Source organism: Protopterus annectens, chromosome 9.part0 (assembly GCF_019279795.1).
Source record: "Protopterus annectens isolate FY-2018-M chromosome 9.part0, PAN1.0, whole genome shotgun sequence".
Classification (NCBI taxonomy): domain Eukaryota; kingdom Metazoa; phylum Chordata; order Ceratodontiformes; family Protopteridae; genus Protopterus; species Protopterus annectens.
In genome coordinates this window covers 1744050164-1744064259 of record NC_056743.1, presented here as the reverse complement: position 1 = coordinate 1744064259, position 14096 = coordinate 1744050164, and the positions used below count along the sequence as shown (strand labels likewise).

The 14096-nt window shown below is 41.1% G+C and overlaps 1 protein-coding gene across 1 annotated transcript in view; it reads right to left on the bottom strand.

Moving 5' to 3' along the window:
- The window catches only part of YIPF2 (Yip1 domain family member 2), a 297545-nt gene that overhangs the window by 153381 nt on the left and 130068 nt on the right, over positions 1–14096 (bottom strand). Inside the window, exon 7 of the mRNA XM_044082337.1 lies at positions 5776–6272. Coding sequence (XP_043938272.1) covers positions 5776–6272 — 497 coding nt within the window. The remainder of the gene's footprint in view (positions 1–5775; positions 6273–14096) is intronic.

Here is a 14096-nt window from a genome sequence, read left to right as displayed (position 1 = left end):
GACTGCCACACCATGTTTGTAGTCTACGCAGGAATATGCAACTCCTGCCAATCCTTGTACGTAGTAAAAACGATCAGAAAACTTTCTGACCGCATCAAAGAGCATTTAGCAGCCATAAGGAATAAAGATAATAGCAATGCTCTGGGCAGGCACAGCTCTATATGTGTAAACTTTATCGGTTTTAAATTCTTTATTTTAGAGCAAGTAAATCAGTTTTATGGTGACTGTGAAACACTGTTAGTACTCAAAGAATTACACTGGCAACTAATATTAAATGCAGAGACGACCCCAGGTCTCAATGAAAACTTAAATGTAAAGTGTGCTCTGTGATGGCCAGCAGCGGCCCTTAGGTCAACTGGTGCCCTAGGCAAAAGGGCTCCACGGCGCCCCCCACTACACTACCTGGTGCCCCCATCCTCATCTAATTATATCAAATAAATACTAGAAAAGTGCCCCTGCTAGACCAGCGCCCTAGGCAGCCGCCTAGTTGGCCTATGCCTAAGGCCGGCTATGGTGATGGCTAGTGTAAATACCCCAACAGAGACACACCATTAGATACTGTAAATTCAGATGCACCATCTCAAGTTTCAGGAGCGAGTCATTCTAAATCAAGGAAGCTGTCATTGGTTAATAAGTATCTGTACTGTGACACAACTCATGCATACTAAATATTGCCTCTCTGTTATACTAATGCTTCTTTTAAAAAGTGTCAACTTTTTTACCCTAAGAGCAGTCAATGGCCAAAATACATCTGAAGTATTTTACATGTAGAAAAAGTATTTAAGCACAAGTCTTGCACATTTCTAAATAGTTCTGATGAAGTTCTTTATACCAATAAAAGGACGAAAGCGCTAAACTACAGTTTGGACTCAGTGTGACTTTTCTTCCTATCCACAGAAGTTTTTTATTTTTCATTAGCAAGTTTCTTCACTTTAGTTTTAGTTTGGTTATATATCTATATCTATATATATCTATATATATATATATATATATATATATATATGTATATATATACACACACACACACACACACACACACACACACACACACACACACACACACACACACACACATATATATATATATATATATACACACATATACACAAACACACATATATATATATATATATATATATATATATATATATATATATAAGTAGCTTTCTTAGTTTAGACGTTTAAGTGCGTTTGAGCAGCTCACTAGTCTGTTTGTCACCATGTTGATGGTTTACTGGTTACAATTGTAATGGAGGGGAGTGGGTATAAATATCTTATCTGTGACACAGTGCTCTGAAGAAGTCCTACTGTACCAAGGACGAAAGTGCTTAATCTTTGTATAATAGCTTTTGGGTTTTAGCTCGGTTCTTCGCCTTTTGTTTTTTGGTCTTCTCTAAATCCCTCAGATCGGGTTTGCTACATGATACGACATCACATAAATATAAAATAAGTAAAGAGGAAAAATTTATGTAGAAATAAAGGAATCAGCCAAGTGAGGATTCTTCAGGAGCTCAAAGAAGAACAGAAGTATCTGTTCATAAATTTCTGTTAGGTCCTTCAAAAGTCAAGGGGAATAGAGTTAAGGAAGGTTGAAGAGCAAATGAGAGGCAACAACACCGATGGAACATTACGTTAAGTACGTAACTACTTTATCCGATGTTGTTGCCTTCATTTCCTCTTCAATGTATGGGACACAGTCTCCAGCTACTGAAAGAATTTGGGAGGCCCTCAAGGAAAGATATTCTGAAGCACAGTGGAACCAATGGATGCTTTGGTCCTAGAAATAATGTCCAGTTTCTAACGGAAAGCAAAAGTATGATGGTCTGACCAAGTAGCATCTGCAAAAATTTCATCTATGAGAAGTTTCAATCAGAAGCCTGAAGAAGTAGAAACAGATCTAGTAGAATGGGCCTTACTATGGCCAAGGTAAGGAAATGCCCTTAAAGGAATAAGCAAGTCTGATACAACTAGTCATCCAATGAGCTAGAGTAACGGTACACACTGGTTTTCCCAATCTGGACATGGAAAAGGATACAAATAGTTGGCCAGATTTCCTAAATGTTTTGCTTCTATCCAAAAAAAAACTAAAAAAAAAAAAAAAAAACAGAGTTGTGTATGTACATCCAACGTGTGAAAATTTGGAAAGAAAACAGGAAGATTGATGACTTGGTTTAAATTCGCCTCGGAAGCGACCTTGGGCAAAAAGGACGGATTAGTACGTAAAGTAACTCTATCTTTGTGAACAATCAGATACAGAGGCTTACAAGACAAAGACTGTAGCTCACATACCCTCTTGGAGGAAATAACAGCCATCAAGAAAATAGTTTTCCAAGTCAAAAACTGTAAGTCTACCTTAGTTGAAGGTTCAAAGGTGAGTGAAACTAAGGCCTGTTGAACCAAGGTGAGGTCCCAAGGAACAGCAAGATTGTCAACAGGAAGACGTAAAAGAAAGGTGCCCTTCAAGAAGGCCTTGCACAGATTAGATGAGGCTAGAGAGAGAATTCTCCCCTATGTGAAAACTGGAAATGGCGGCAAGTTGCATTTTCACCGCAGAACAAAATTTGCACCTTTATTAAAAAGATAAATCAAGAAAAAGTCAAACACTGCCAAGACTGGAGCAGAAAAGGGGTCTAACTGATGAGCCCAGATAGAGAACCTCTTCCATTTACTGTTGCATAGTTTTCTAATGGACTGTTTGTGTGGTGCAATCAAAACTCTTCCGACTGGGGAAGAAAGCCCGGGAGTTCTAGCCATCACTGGAAGCGAAGAAACCAAGTGGTTAGCTTCAGGTTCAGAAAATCTTGATGGGAGTGCCCCGAGGGATGCGACAAGAGATCTGGAGAGGCATTCAGAGTCCAAGGTGGACAAACCAAGTGAGACCAAAGGAAGGGGAACCACACTTTATGGGGCCAAAAGGGGGCAATAAGGATGAGTTGGCACTTCAACCTCTGTGCTTCCTGTAGAAATCTGGGAATGAGAGGAAAGGGAGGGAAGGCATACAGTAGACCGGGTGGCTAAGCATGGACTACAGCATTTCTCAGTGACTGTCCCTGAGGAAGGATCAGGGCAAAAAAAAAAAAATCACTGCACTTGGTGTTGGAGGGAGATGTGAACAGGTCACACGCAAGGTTGAACCCATCTCTGGAAGATCATATTTGTCACTGCAGGATTGAGTGACCACTTGTGAGGAATAAGAATGGTCCTGCTAAGCCTGTCCAATAGGATGTTCGACTTCCCCGGAATGTGCGTCACTATGAGAAAGCAGTTGGAGATATCGCCTATTGCCACAACCTCATGGCCTCTTGACACAAGGGACAACAGCTGGTTCCTCCTTGCTTGATGATGTACCAGATCACTGACATGTCTTGTCTGAATTGCAACAGTTCTGGTAGGAAGAGAGGAACGGAGGGCTTGTAATGCCAGAAGCTTCACTTTCATCTCCAGAAAGTTTATATGCAAATTGGTTTCTAGGGAGCACTGTGTGCCTTGGACTGTCTGTCCCAGATAATGCCTCCCCCACCCAAACTGGGACCCGTCCATGGTCACAGTGGCCAAGGGGGGAGGAAGGATAAACTCTCGGCCCTGTTGAAGATAATCAGGCTGAATCCACCAAAAGAGAGTCTGTCTGCACCCTCATGAGATCCTGATTCAATAATTTAATGGGTAGTGAAGAAGACACCATAGCACGGCTAAGGTCCATTGAAGAACTCTCATGTGAAGGTGGGCTAAGGGTTCCAGAGCGACTGCGGTCGCCATGGACCCCAAAGCCCAAAGGACAAGACTTGCTTGGGGGGAAGGAGTGTCCATTATACATTTCACATGAGTTCTCTCATTGGAAGTCCTGTCAGGAGTAAAAAGGGCTAGAGAAGAGAGGTAGCCAAACAAACTCCGATAAAGTCTATGACTTGAACTGGATGAAGATGTGACTTGTTTAGATTGACAGAGATGCCCAAGGTCGAGGCTAGCCGGAACAGGTATCCTCTGGCTTGAAGGAGTCGATGCCTGGTGGCAGCAGTTAGGAGGCAATCATCTAGGCAAGGAAACACCTGGAATCCTTGCAGTCTCAGGTGAGCTGTATGACTGCCATACATTTGGTAAGCACCCTGGGGGCTGTGGTGAGACCACAGGGCAGTGCTCGGAACTGATAATGACTGGCTCCCAGCCAGAAGTGGGGATACCTTCTGTAGCGCCTGTTCATCTTGATGTGATAGTACAGATCCTGAAGGTCTATTGAGCACATCCAGTCGTCCTTCTGTAAAGAAGGGCAGAAAGGACTGTAACGTGACCATCTGGAACTTTGAATGGGCAATAGACTTGTTTAGAGGGGTGAGATCCAGAATGGGTCTGAGGTCCATCATCTTTTTGGGCACTAAAAAGAATCTTGAGTAAAAACCTGATCAGAATTGGTCTGGGGGGACACTTTGGATGACTCTTTTTCGACAGCAGCTTTGCAATCTCTAAAGCTGCCACCTCCCACTGATTGGGTAGAACAATTGGGGAGGAATTTTCTTGACTGTTGTTGAAAAAAGGGTGTAGAATAGCCTTTGGATATGATTTTTAACACCAAACTAACTTTTGTGATGGCTTCTCAGGCTGTTGGGTGTAGAGAAAACTTCCCCAACTGCTTCCAGAGTAAAACTGTTGGGAAATCCCTAAGGACTGCTGACTGGGTCTGTCTGAGAAAGAATTTTGGGACTCTTGGTTCATCGAACCCAGTCTGCCACAAGGGTGGCATCTGTTATTATAACCATTTCCTCCCTGCTCCTGGGAAAAAAGTCCCCTTGTGAATCCTAAAAAGATCTTACAATTTATGGAACCACAACTTCTTACCTCCACGCTAGTTCCAGGAAAAGGTCTGTTGTAGGGTAGTGAAGTGAATCCCGACTGCAAACAAGGTCTTTCTGTCTTTTTCACTTTTGGAAAGTGCATGTCTAACTGTTGGACCGAAAAGTGTCAATCCATCGAAGGGAGCATTGACAAAGGACACCTTATAGCATACCTCTCAACCTCCAGATCAGAGAATCAGGGACAAAGGACCTTAAAATCAGGGACACCTCATTAACATAAGATATGCATATTTAAATAAGCACATTAATGGACACGCCCACCATTCATTCAATTACACAAAGACAGGGCATCATTTTAAGCATTTTTTAATTAGAGAATTCTATACATTGACATGTCAAAACAGAGGATTATTCATGAAAACGGTATAAAAATTTAAGTCAGACATGTTCAGCCTCCCCCTCACAAATACCCTTACAAAACGGTGCTTATATGGAACAGAAGCAATACATGGAATAAGGCAAGTACATTCAGACTACTGATTTAACTTCATCATCTTGACAGGCACAGGTAGTATCTGCAGCTGATGCAGTACTAGAATGTTCTTTGTTGTAAGCAGCTGTTACTTTTCTTGCTGCTTTCAGCATGTCCTTAGGATGTTTTACACAGTAGCAGTCATTGTCCTTGTTCATCTTTATTGCTAATTTGTGTCTTTCAGCTTTTCCTGGTTAGGGGTCGCCACAGCGGAACTCCGGTCCGCTAATGATTGGTAGCTGATTTTTACATGCCGAGTTACGAGCCCTGATGCACAACCTTCAACGAAGGTAAGCCCATTCACGCATGTCTCTACACAGAAGACGCTCTAGCTGAGAATCAAACCGGACAGCAGCTTACTGTGAGGAGACAACGCTATCGCAGCACCACCACCTTTATTGCTAATAAAGAGTTTAATTTTTTTGGGCCAAGTGACTGTCTGAGCTCAGTTTTTACTTTGAGAACCATGCTGAATGCCCGTTCTGCTTCACTGTTGGAGTGTGGCAAACAGTGAACACTTCTCATTAACTTTTGAAAAGTTGGGAGGTCTTGTACTGGAAGGCTCCCAAGCAGCATCGACCGGTACTTTACAAAATTAGACTTGTCACATCCATATGACCAGTCAGTCATCTGATATACTGAAAACTCATCTATCAGTTTGCATCGCTCCACTCGTGAGCTACAAAAACCGAGATGAGTGCCAATATCTGCTATCACATTTGAAGAAAGCTGCAGTTTCATAGCTGGATCCAATAAACTGGCCATGTTCTGCAGCAGGGGATCTTTTGCAGGGAAATGCTTTTTCATTTTTAATAGCACTGCAGAGTAAAATTGTTTGGGTTTCTTGATTTGCTCCACTGTAGTACCCCTGATATCATCTGAATTTTCGTCCAAATATGTTTTGGCATCAGGACCAATACGAATTTCACCGCCTTCTAAGATGTTGTCCTGCACTTCAAGAGTTGCATCAATACTACTTATATTGACCAAAAACTGCCTTGCAATTGGTGGTTTCAGTACCCTACTGGCATATGCCTACAGTACTTTATGGATCTCATTATGCAATGTGAGCAATTTGCTTTCCCTGCTTTGTATTAGCATTTTGAAGTTCTGCGGTGGTTCAATGGCATACAGCAGGAAGAAGAATGCCAGCTTGATGTCATGGCTCTGCAGTCTGTCAGCTATTAGATCCACTTTAACAGACCATAGTTCATATGGCAAGAAGTATGATCTCAGGCCAGGCCACAAGGCAAGCATTCTTTTTATGACTTACTTAGCCATCGAGTGGGGGCATACCTGATAATTTTGAGAGGTTCAATATCTACAAACAGTGCAAATTCTTTCAGCTTCTGCTGACACTGTGCACTGCTGGAAAAGTGACAATAAATGTCAGCTATCCAATCCTCTACAGGTACACCCATTGCCCTTACACCAGATTTGACACATAAATCTGCAATGTGGCACAAACAGCCCATATTGAAAATATGTGGATTAACCTCTTTTAATCTGGATCAAGTTCTGCTTGCCAATCATAGATGCAGCATTATCTGATGAATAAGCCACCATAGTTGGTCACAGGAATGTCAAACTTGCTCAGAGTCTCCATTACACAGTCATAAATGGCTTGGCCAGTTCCGCTGATACAAGCAGGCATATCAAGGAATCTCACAACATTTTTACCAGTGGCATGGTAAAAAAAAAAAAGTAAAATCACAAGCAACTTGTCATCCCCCATTATCTGTACTTTGGTCGAGGTATAAACAGTATGGCACTTTCTGACAAGCTTGTGCAACATTCTGCTGACAGTTAGGCCTCATTACATCTCTCAAAATGCAGGCAGCCTTTGTCGGTCCACAGGTCATTTTTTGTACCACCTCCGGATCCATGCAGTACCTCTTCATGTACTTCAGGAAATGATCCCCAGTTATAAATGGCAAGTTGTGTTCAGCAAGTAGGCCCATAAAGGCTACTTCAGCCTCCAGAACTTTAGCATTGGTTTGCTGAGTGGCAAACATTTCTGTCACCTTCCCTCCCATTCGAATGCTTGGTGCTCATCTTGTGCTTCTCAGTGTCGATATGCCACTGCAAATCATTCTTCCCTCCATGTCAGACATTAATATTAGTAGCACAAGTCTTGCAAAATGCATAGCCTGGACCCATGCCTGCTTTCCATTACCCAGTCAAAGGTAACCTTCCAGCTACTTTGGAATATGGTCAATCTCTTCTTCTTTTCAGACGCAGCATCTTCAGAGAAGAAAAAAAGGGGGTGTAATTAGAAGGCTTCAAGGTAATTCACAGGTGTGCCGTGACGCTACACTTTTACTTACAGTAAACAAAGCTGTTATGATGGCAAACAGTAGTAAAACAAATTCTTACCCTTCTGAGTTATTTCACTTTAACAGTGCAAGAAACTTTGAGTTGCACCACCTTCCATTGTGGCTTGTACCATGCTGTTCTGTGATTCATCCATGCCTTTGCTTCTGAAGAAAATTAATTATTCGGATAAAAGATGAGAATCCAATCTAGGAACCTTTAAATGTGTGTGTAACTCAGTAAGACTGAGTAATACACAGCACCGCACATACTCATGCGAGTAGGCATTATTAGAAATCAATAATGCATCCAGGAAAAAAATATTCAAAATAACTGCATGCATCCAAGAAAAAATTATTGCAAATAATTCATAACGTATCCAAAAAAATGTCATTACTGCAAATGACTATGGTTCCAAGGAAAAAGACATTACTGCACATAATTCAAAATGCACCCAAGGTAATAAAATGCATCCAAGAAAAAAAATATTGCAAATAATTAATAATGTATCCAGGAAAATGTCATTACTGCAAATGACTATGGATCCAAGGAAAAAGACATTACTACACGTAATTCACAATGCACCCAAGGTAATTGTTGCAAATGACTCAAAACATGTCTAAGAAAATGCTTACTGCAAACGACTCATAAGAAACCCAAGAGAAAGGTCATTACTGCAAATGTTTGATAACATTTCCAAGAGAAAGCTCATTATTGCAAATGATTCAAAATGCACACAGGAAGTGCAGACAAGGAGCATGTTTATAAAATTGAAATCATGGATACGATATTGCAGAGCATCAACCTAGTTCTTATTGCCAGAAAACAGGGCCCTCCTGTGAATCAACTCAGAACCTATATTACTGTGCCAGTTCCACCAGCAACTGTGTCCATACTTCAACTGTCCAGAAGTTCGTAGAATTTCCAAATGTTTACCCCATACCTTTGGTCTGTTCCTCTTAAAAGTTGTGGTTTGCATGACTTTTGTGGCTTATCAGTGAGGACTGAACTCACTAAATAATGACAACCATTTCAGTTGCATATTCTAGCAACTTTATAATTTCATAAGAGCAATACTTAAAATTTGTCACCCCCCCCATTATTTTTTTGATTTGACCAGTTGTTTTCAATATGAAATTATATGAACACAGCATAATAGTAACAGGAATGCCACATGAGTTACTGGATAGTGTTTTCACTTGATCTTCCTCTTTGTTGGGCAATACCATTCCCTTCCAAAAGTACTTGAAAAAAATCCTTTGCAAACAATTGCATACCAGCAGCTATGGTCTACTGTCATACATGCAACACAGCTTCAGAAATGCCTTTAGCAGTGCAACTGCCCTTCTAACAGTTACTGACTCCATCTATAGAAATATTAAGGAATGGCTCATTACAGCTGGAATATTCATGGATAAGACAAGGGCATGTGAAACCATAAACTACAACTTGGTCATCACCAAACTGAAGCATTTTAACTTTGGTCAAAATAAAAATGAATAGTTTTCGAGTTACTGCAAACATGTCCATTCTAACAACCAACTTTCATCTTTGGGCACCCTTAATACTGATGTCCCTCAAGGTTCCATCTTGGTCCCTTATTGTTGTCTCTTTTCATTAAGGATCTTATCAATGCCCTCCCTGAATTAAATCGCACAGTGTACTCTCATGATATACTCTTTTTCCAAGACAATATATGTACCTCTGATCTTCAAAATCAACTCTAGTAACTTCTCTGAACTTTGCTGACAGGCTGAATCCAGTAAACTAATGACCAACCACATAAAGGTGATGCTCTTGCCCTCCTCTTCCCTCAACTGCCCCAACTACCAGGCATTAACACTGTAGACCATTATTCCAATATTATCCTGGGGATGCACAAGCCAGTGCATTTCTTTGTGCCGGTCCCAAGCCCGGATAAATGGGGAGGGTTGCGTCAGGAAGGGCATCCGGCGTAAAATTTTGCCAAATCATACATGCAGACAAAATTACACATATACATACCGGATCGGTCGAGGCCCGGGTTAACAACGACCGCCACCAGTACTGTTGGCAACAGGGTGCTGGTGGAAATTGGGCTACTGTTGGCCGAAGGAGGAGAAGAGGCGGAAGGCATGGCCGAAGGCAGGTAAAACTAGGACTGTGATAGTGAGGGTCGGAACTTTGAATGTTGGCAGTATGACTGGTTTAGGGAGAGAGCTAGCTGATATGATGGACCGAAGGAAGGTTGGTATATTGTGTGTGCAAGAGACCAGATGGAAGGGGAGCAAGGCTAGGTGTATCGGAGGTGGGTTCAAATTGTTTTATCATGGTGTGGATGGGAGGAGAAACGGCGCAGGCATTATCCTGAAGGAACAGTATGCTAAGAGTGTTTTGGAGGTGAAAAGAGAGTGTCAGATAGAGTGATGTTTATGAAGCTGGAAATTGATGGTGTAATGATGAATGTTGTTAGTGCATATGCTCCACAAGTTGGATGTGTGATGGATGAGAAAGAAAAATTTTGGAGTGAGTTGGATGAAGTGGTGATGACTGTACCCAAGGGTGAGAGACTGGAGATTGGAGCAGATTTCAATGGGCATGTTAGTGAAGGGAACAGAGGGGATGAGGAAGTGATGGGTAGGTATGGTGTTAAGCAAAGGAATGCCCACAAGTGCTGCACTTCTTAAGTCCAGAGGGTTTCGACTCGGCCATGCTACAGGAAGGAAAACCAGCAACAGAGATAATGAACACATGCATACAAAAACATACACACCAAGCAGTTAGAAAAAAATATCTAACTTTGCAGAACTAGAAGCAAGCAAAGATTTTTTTTCTCATACACAGATTTTATATATATATATATAAAACTAAACTGGAAGGGAAGGGGTAGGGAAGGAAGAGAAAGAAAGAGACCAAAACAGCTCTTTTCCTGACACTGAACTAAGACTGACAGAAAAGCAGACACTAGAAAAACAGCTATAAAAAAATGCAAGAAAAAACACTCACTGATTCGAATAAAGCCCTGAGGAGCTCAGTGTGTCGAGAACCTGATGCTTAGTGTGGCAAACGAGATCTGAAGGATTTAGAGGAGAGGCTCAGATGTTGCAGCCTTCAGCTTTGCTATGCGGCCAAGTCAGATCCAATGCTCGGATCAGAAACCCATAGTTTAAAGAGCAAATGAAGGCAACAACATCAAATCTTGGCTTCTGCTCTGATGTCATCATTGCTTTGTCTGTCCAGCAGCATACATTCCTCCACCCATCTCAGACACTTCATTTCTATCACCTCTAGCTTCCTTAACTGCACTGTCTTCACTATCCAGGTGTCTGTACCATACAGAAATGCAGGTTGCACCACTGTTTTATGCACCTTAATTTTAGTTTCTTTGGCATTCTGTCACACATTACCACTGACACTTGTTGTCAGCTGGCTGCAGCCCCTATGATTCTAGCTTTGACCTTCTCATTCGGGCTTTCTTTCTCCTCAACCACTCTTCCCAGATACTTAAAGCGGTTAACCTTTTGCACTATTTTCCCATATGCTGCTATGATCTTGCCTGTACAAAATTTCAAACTGTGTCTTCAGGTCTGCATTCCATTCCCTTGTTTGCTGAAGTTCCGGATCAGAGTCTGCTTATATGTTAGATCAACAAAACTGTTGTTTGCATATGATGTATCTGCTCCAACCTGTTAGCTAATATAATCCATCACCAGTATGAACAGCAGTGGGATCAGAGCTGAATTCTGATACACCCCCACTCAGAACTCCTCTGGAAGTCTGAACACTGTTCATACTTGTATTATTAGATCATTATACATAGCCTGCACTAATTCAACCAATGATTCTGGGATACTTAGAAGAGCAAATTAATGCACATAAATGTGTCTCTCAACAATAATCTGAATTTATTTTATTTTGTTAAACAGATAAATGAACTGCTCAACTGCATGGTCATTTCAGCTACAACTCTAGTACAAAGAACAAGGGTAAATACAAATGACATATATCCGTTTCTATGCTCATGTGCATGTTATGCTTGTGTGTGTGTGTGTATTGTACATATTTACACATGTACACACACATCTAAATCTACATATATTCTCTCTCTCTCTCTCTCTATATATATATATATATATATATATCTATATATATATATATATATATATATATATATATATATATATATATATATATATATACACACACACACACACATTATATATATTAATTTCACTTCATTATCTCAAAATGATGAAATACCGAATTTCAGCATTCCGAGACTGTGAAGGCAAACCATTCACAATACCGAATCTCACAATCATGAATCACACAATCACGAACATACATACACATAACACACACACTATTCCACCCACAGCACACAAACCAAACAACCCTACACTACATATAAGCAGGGCAAGCCCCTGCACCCCCTAACACTTCTACTTATATATATATATATATATATATATATATACCAACTCTGTGATCACACATAACATAAAAAAAAAAAAATAAAAACTCACACCATGGCATTCTCCACTCACTCTCACACAAATTCACATCACACATACACAAACACCAACAAATCCAACACACACTCATACTTACACCTCCCAACCCTTACCCACACATACAACAACATGGAAAAACACACACAAATACTCACTCACCTGCAACTTCAGGCACCATAACACTACGCAATGTACCGGAAATGCATAAGTGCAAATTAGAGATATTCAAATTCGCTCTTATGCACTTTCGGCATTCTGAATTTTCGACTTCATGATCTTGGAATGCTAAAATTCGGTATTTCAACATTTCGAGATATATATATATATATATATATATATATATATATATACACACACACACACACACACACACACACACACACACACATTTTATATATATATATATATATATATATATATATATATATATATATATATATATGGTTTACCTTTAAAATGTTGAATGCTAAATGGTTGAAAATGAATTGGCTGAATGCATTATACTGAATGATCATAGGTTCATAAGTAGGTACTAGGCTATTGGCCCTAGGGCCTATATAAGCCTAGCCAAATGGTACCCTGGCTTTTGCCATCCAAGAAAATTATTTTCCTGTGCTCCTGTCAAGCAGAGCCACAGAAGTGATCCCAGGGTGAATTTCCTATCTCCCCATCCAATCAAGATTTTTCTTGAAGAGTGCTAACGAGGAGCTTTGTTTGATATAGATAGGTAGCTTATTCCAGAGTATGGGAAGCCTCTGAGATAGGAATCTATCCCTCCAGCATGTTCTGTTTATTGCGGTGACAAGGTTTAGTTCCCTAGAGCGTGTAGCTCGGAGGGATTGGGATTTCTTTACGTGGAGCATGTCCAACAGCTCTGGGTTTGACATAGCTTTGTATGTTAGGCAGAGATCGACTCTGAGTAGGCAATATGCGACAGAGGTAAAGCTGGAGTTTTTTTGAGACAATCTGCGTGGGGCATCTGAGTCTGGTAATCCTCTTTGTGAGGTATTTCTGTGGCCTTTCCAGTTGCTGTAGATGTCTTGTGAGGTACATATCAAAAGGGGCATTGTACTTTATAATGGGTATAATGAGTGATGAGTAGAGGGGAACAATGACCTCTTTTTTCCTGGATGAGAAACCTTTTATGATGCGGTATGCCATGTAGAAGGATTTCCTGACTACTGTGGCGATGTGATTATCAAAGGAGAGACTACTGCCCACCTGTGTGCCAATGTCTCATCACACTTTCGGTGTTAAGTAGACTACCGCCTATGTGGTAGTTCATGGGTACAGAGTTTTTACCAAAAGGGATGACAATGCACTTTTTGGCATTGAGCTTGAGGCCATGGCTTTGACACCAGGCATCTGTTTCAGTGAGGCCCTTTTGTAGGATGTCCACATCATTAGGAGATTTTATTATGGCTCCAAGTTTGCAGTCATCTGCAAACTTTGTTAGCCAAAGACCTTCTGTGTTAGCCTGTACTTCAGAGAAGTAGATACCAAACAGGAGAGGACCTAGGACTGAACCCTGTGGTACTCCACGTGTCACTGGTCTGAAGTTGGATTTAGAGTCTGCTACTTTCACAGTGTGGGTTCGGTCAGTGAGCCAGTTGGCAACCCATCTTATGACATAGGGATTTATACCTAGTTTAGTGAGTTTGTCTATAATTCCAGAGTGGGGGATGGTGTTGAAAGCATTGGCGAGATCTAGATAGGCTGTGTGTACCACCTTACCCTCATCTACAGCTTTGGTGACCGCTTCAAAGAAGTCTATCAGGTTTAGGAGACTGCCTTTTACAAACCCGAACTGGGTAGGGTCCAGAGTCTGGAGATTACCAATGTCATTGTTTATAAGTTCCACAATGATACGCTCCATAGCCTTGCAGACCAGGCTCGTCAGCCTAATGGGGCGGTAGTTCCCGGGGTCTGTGGTGGCTCCCCCTTTGTGGAGTAGGATAACGGTTGCTGTGC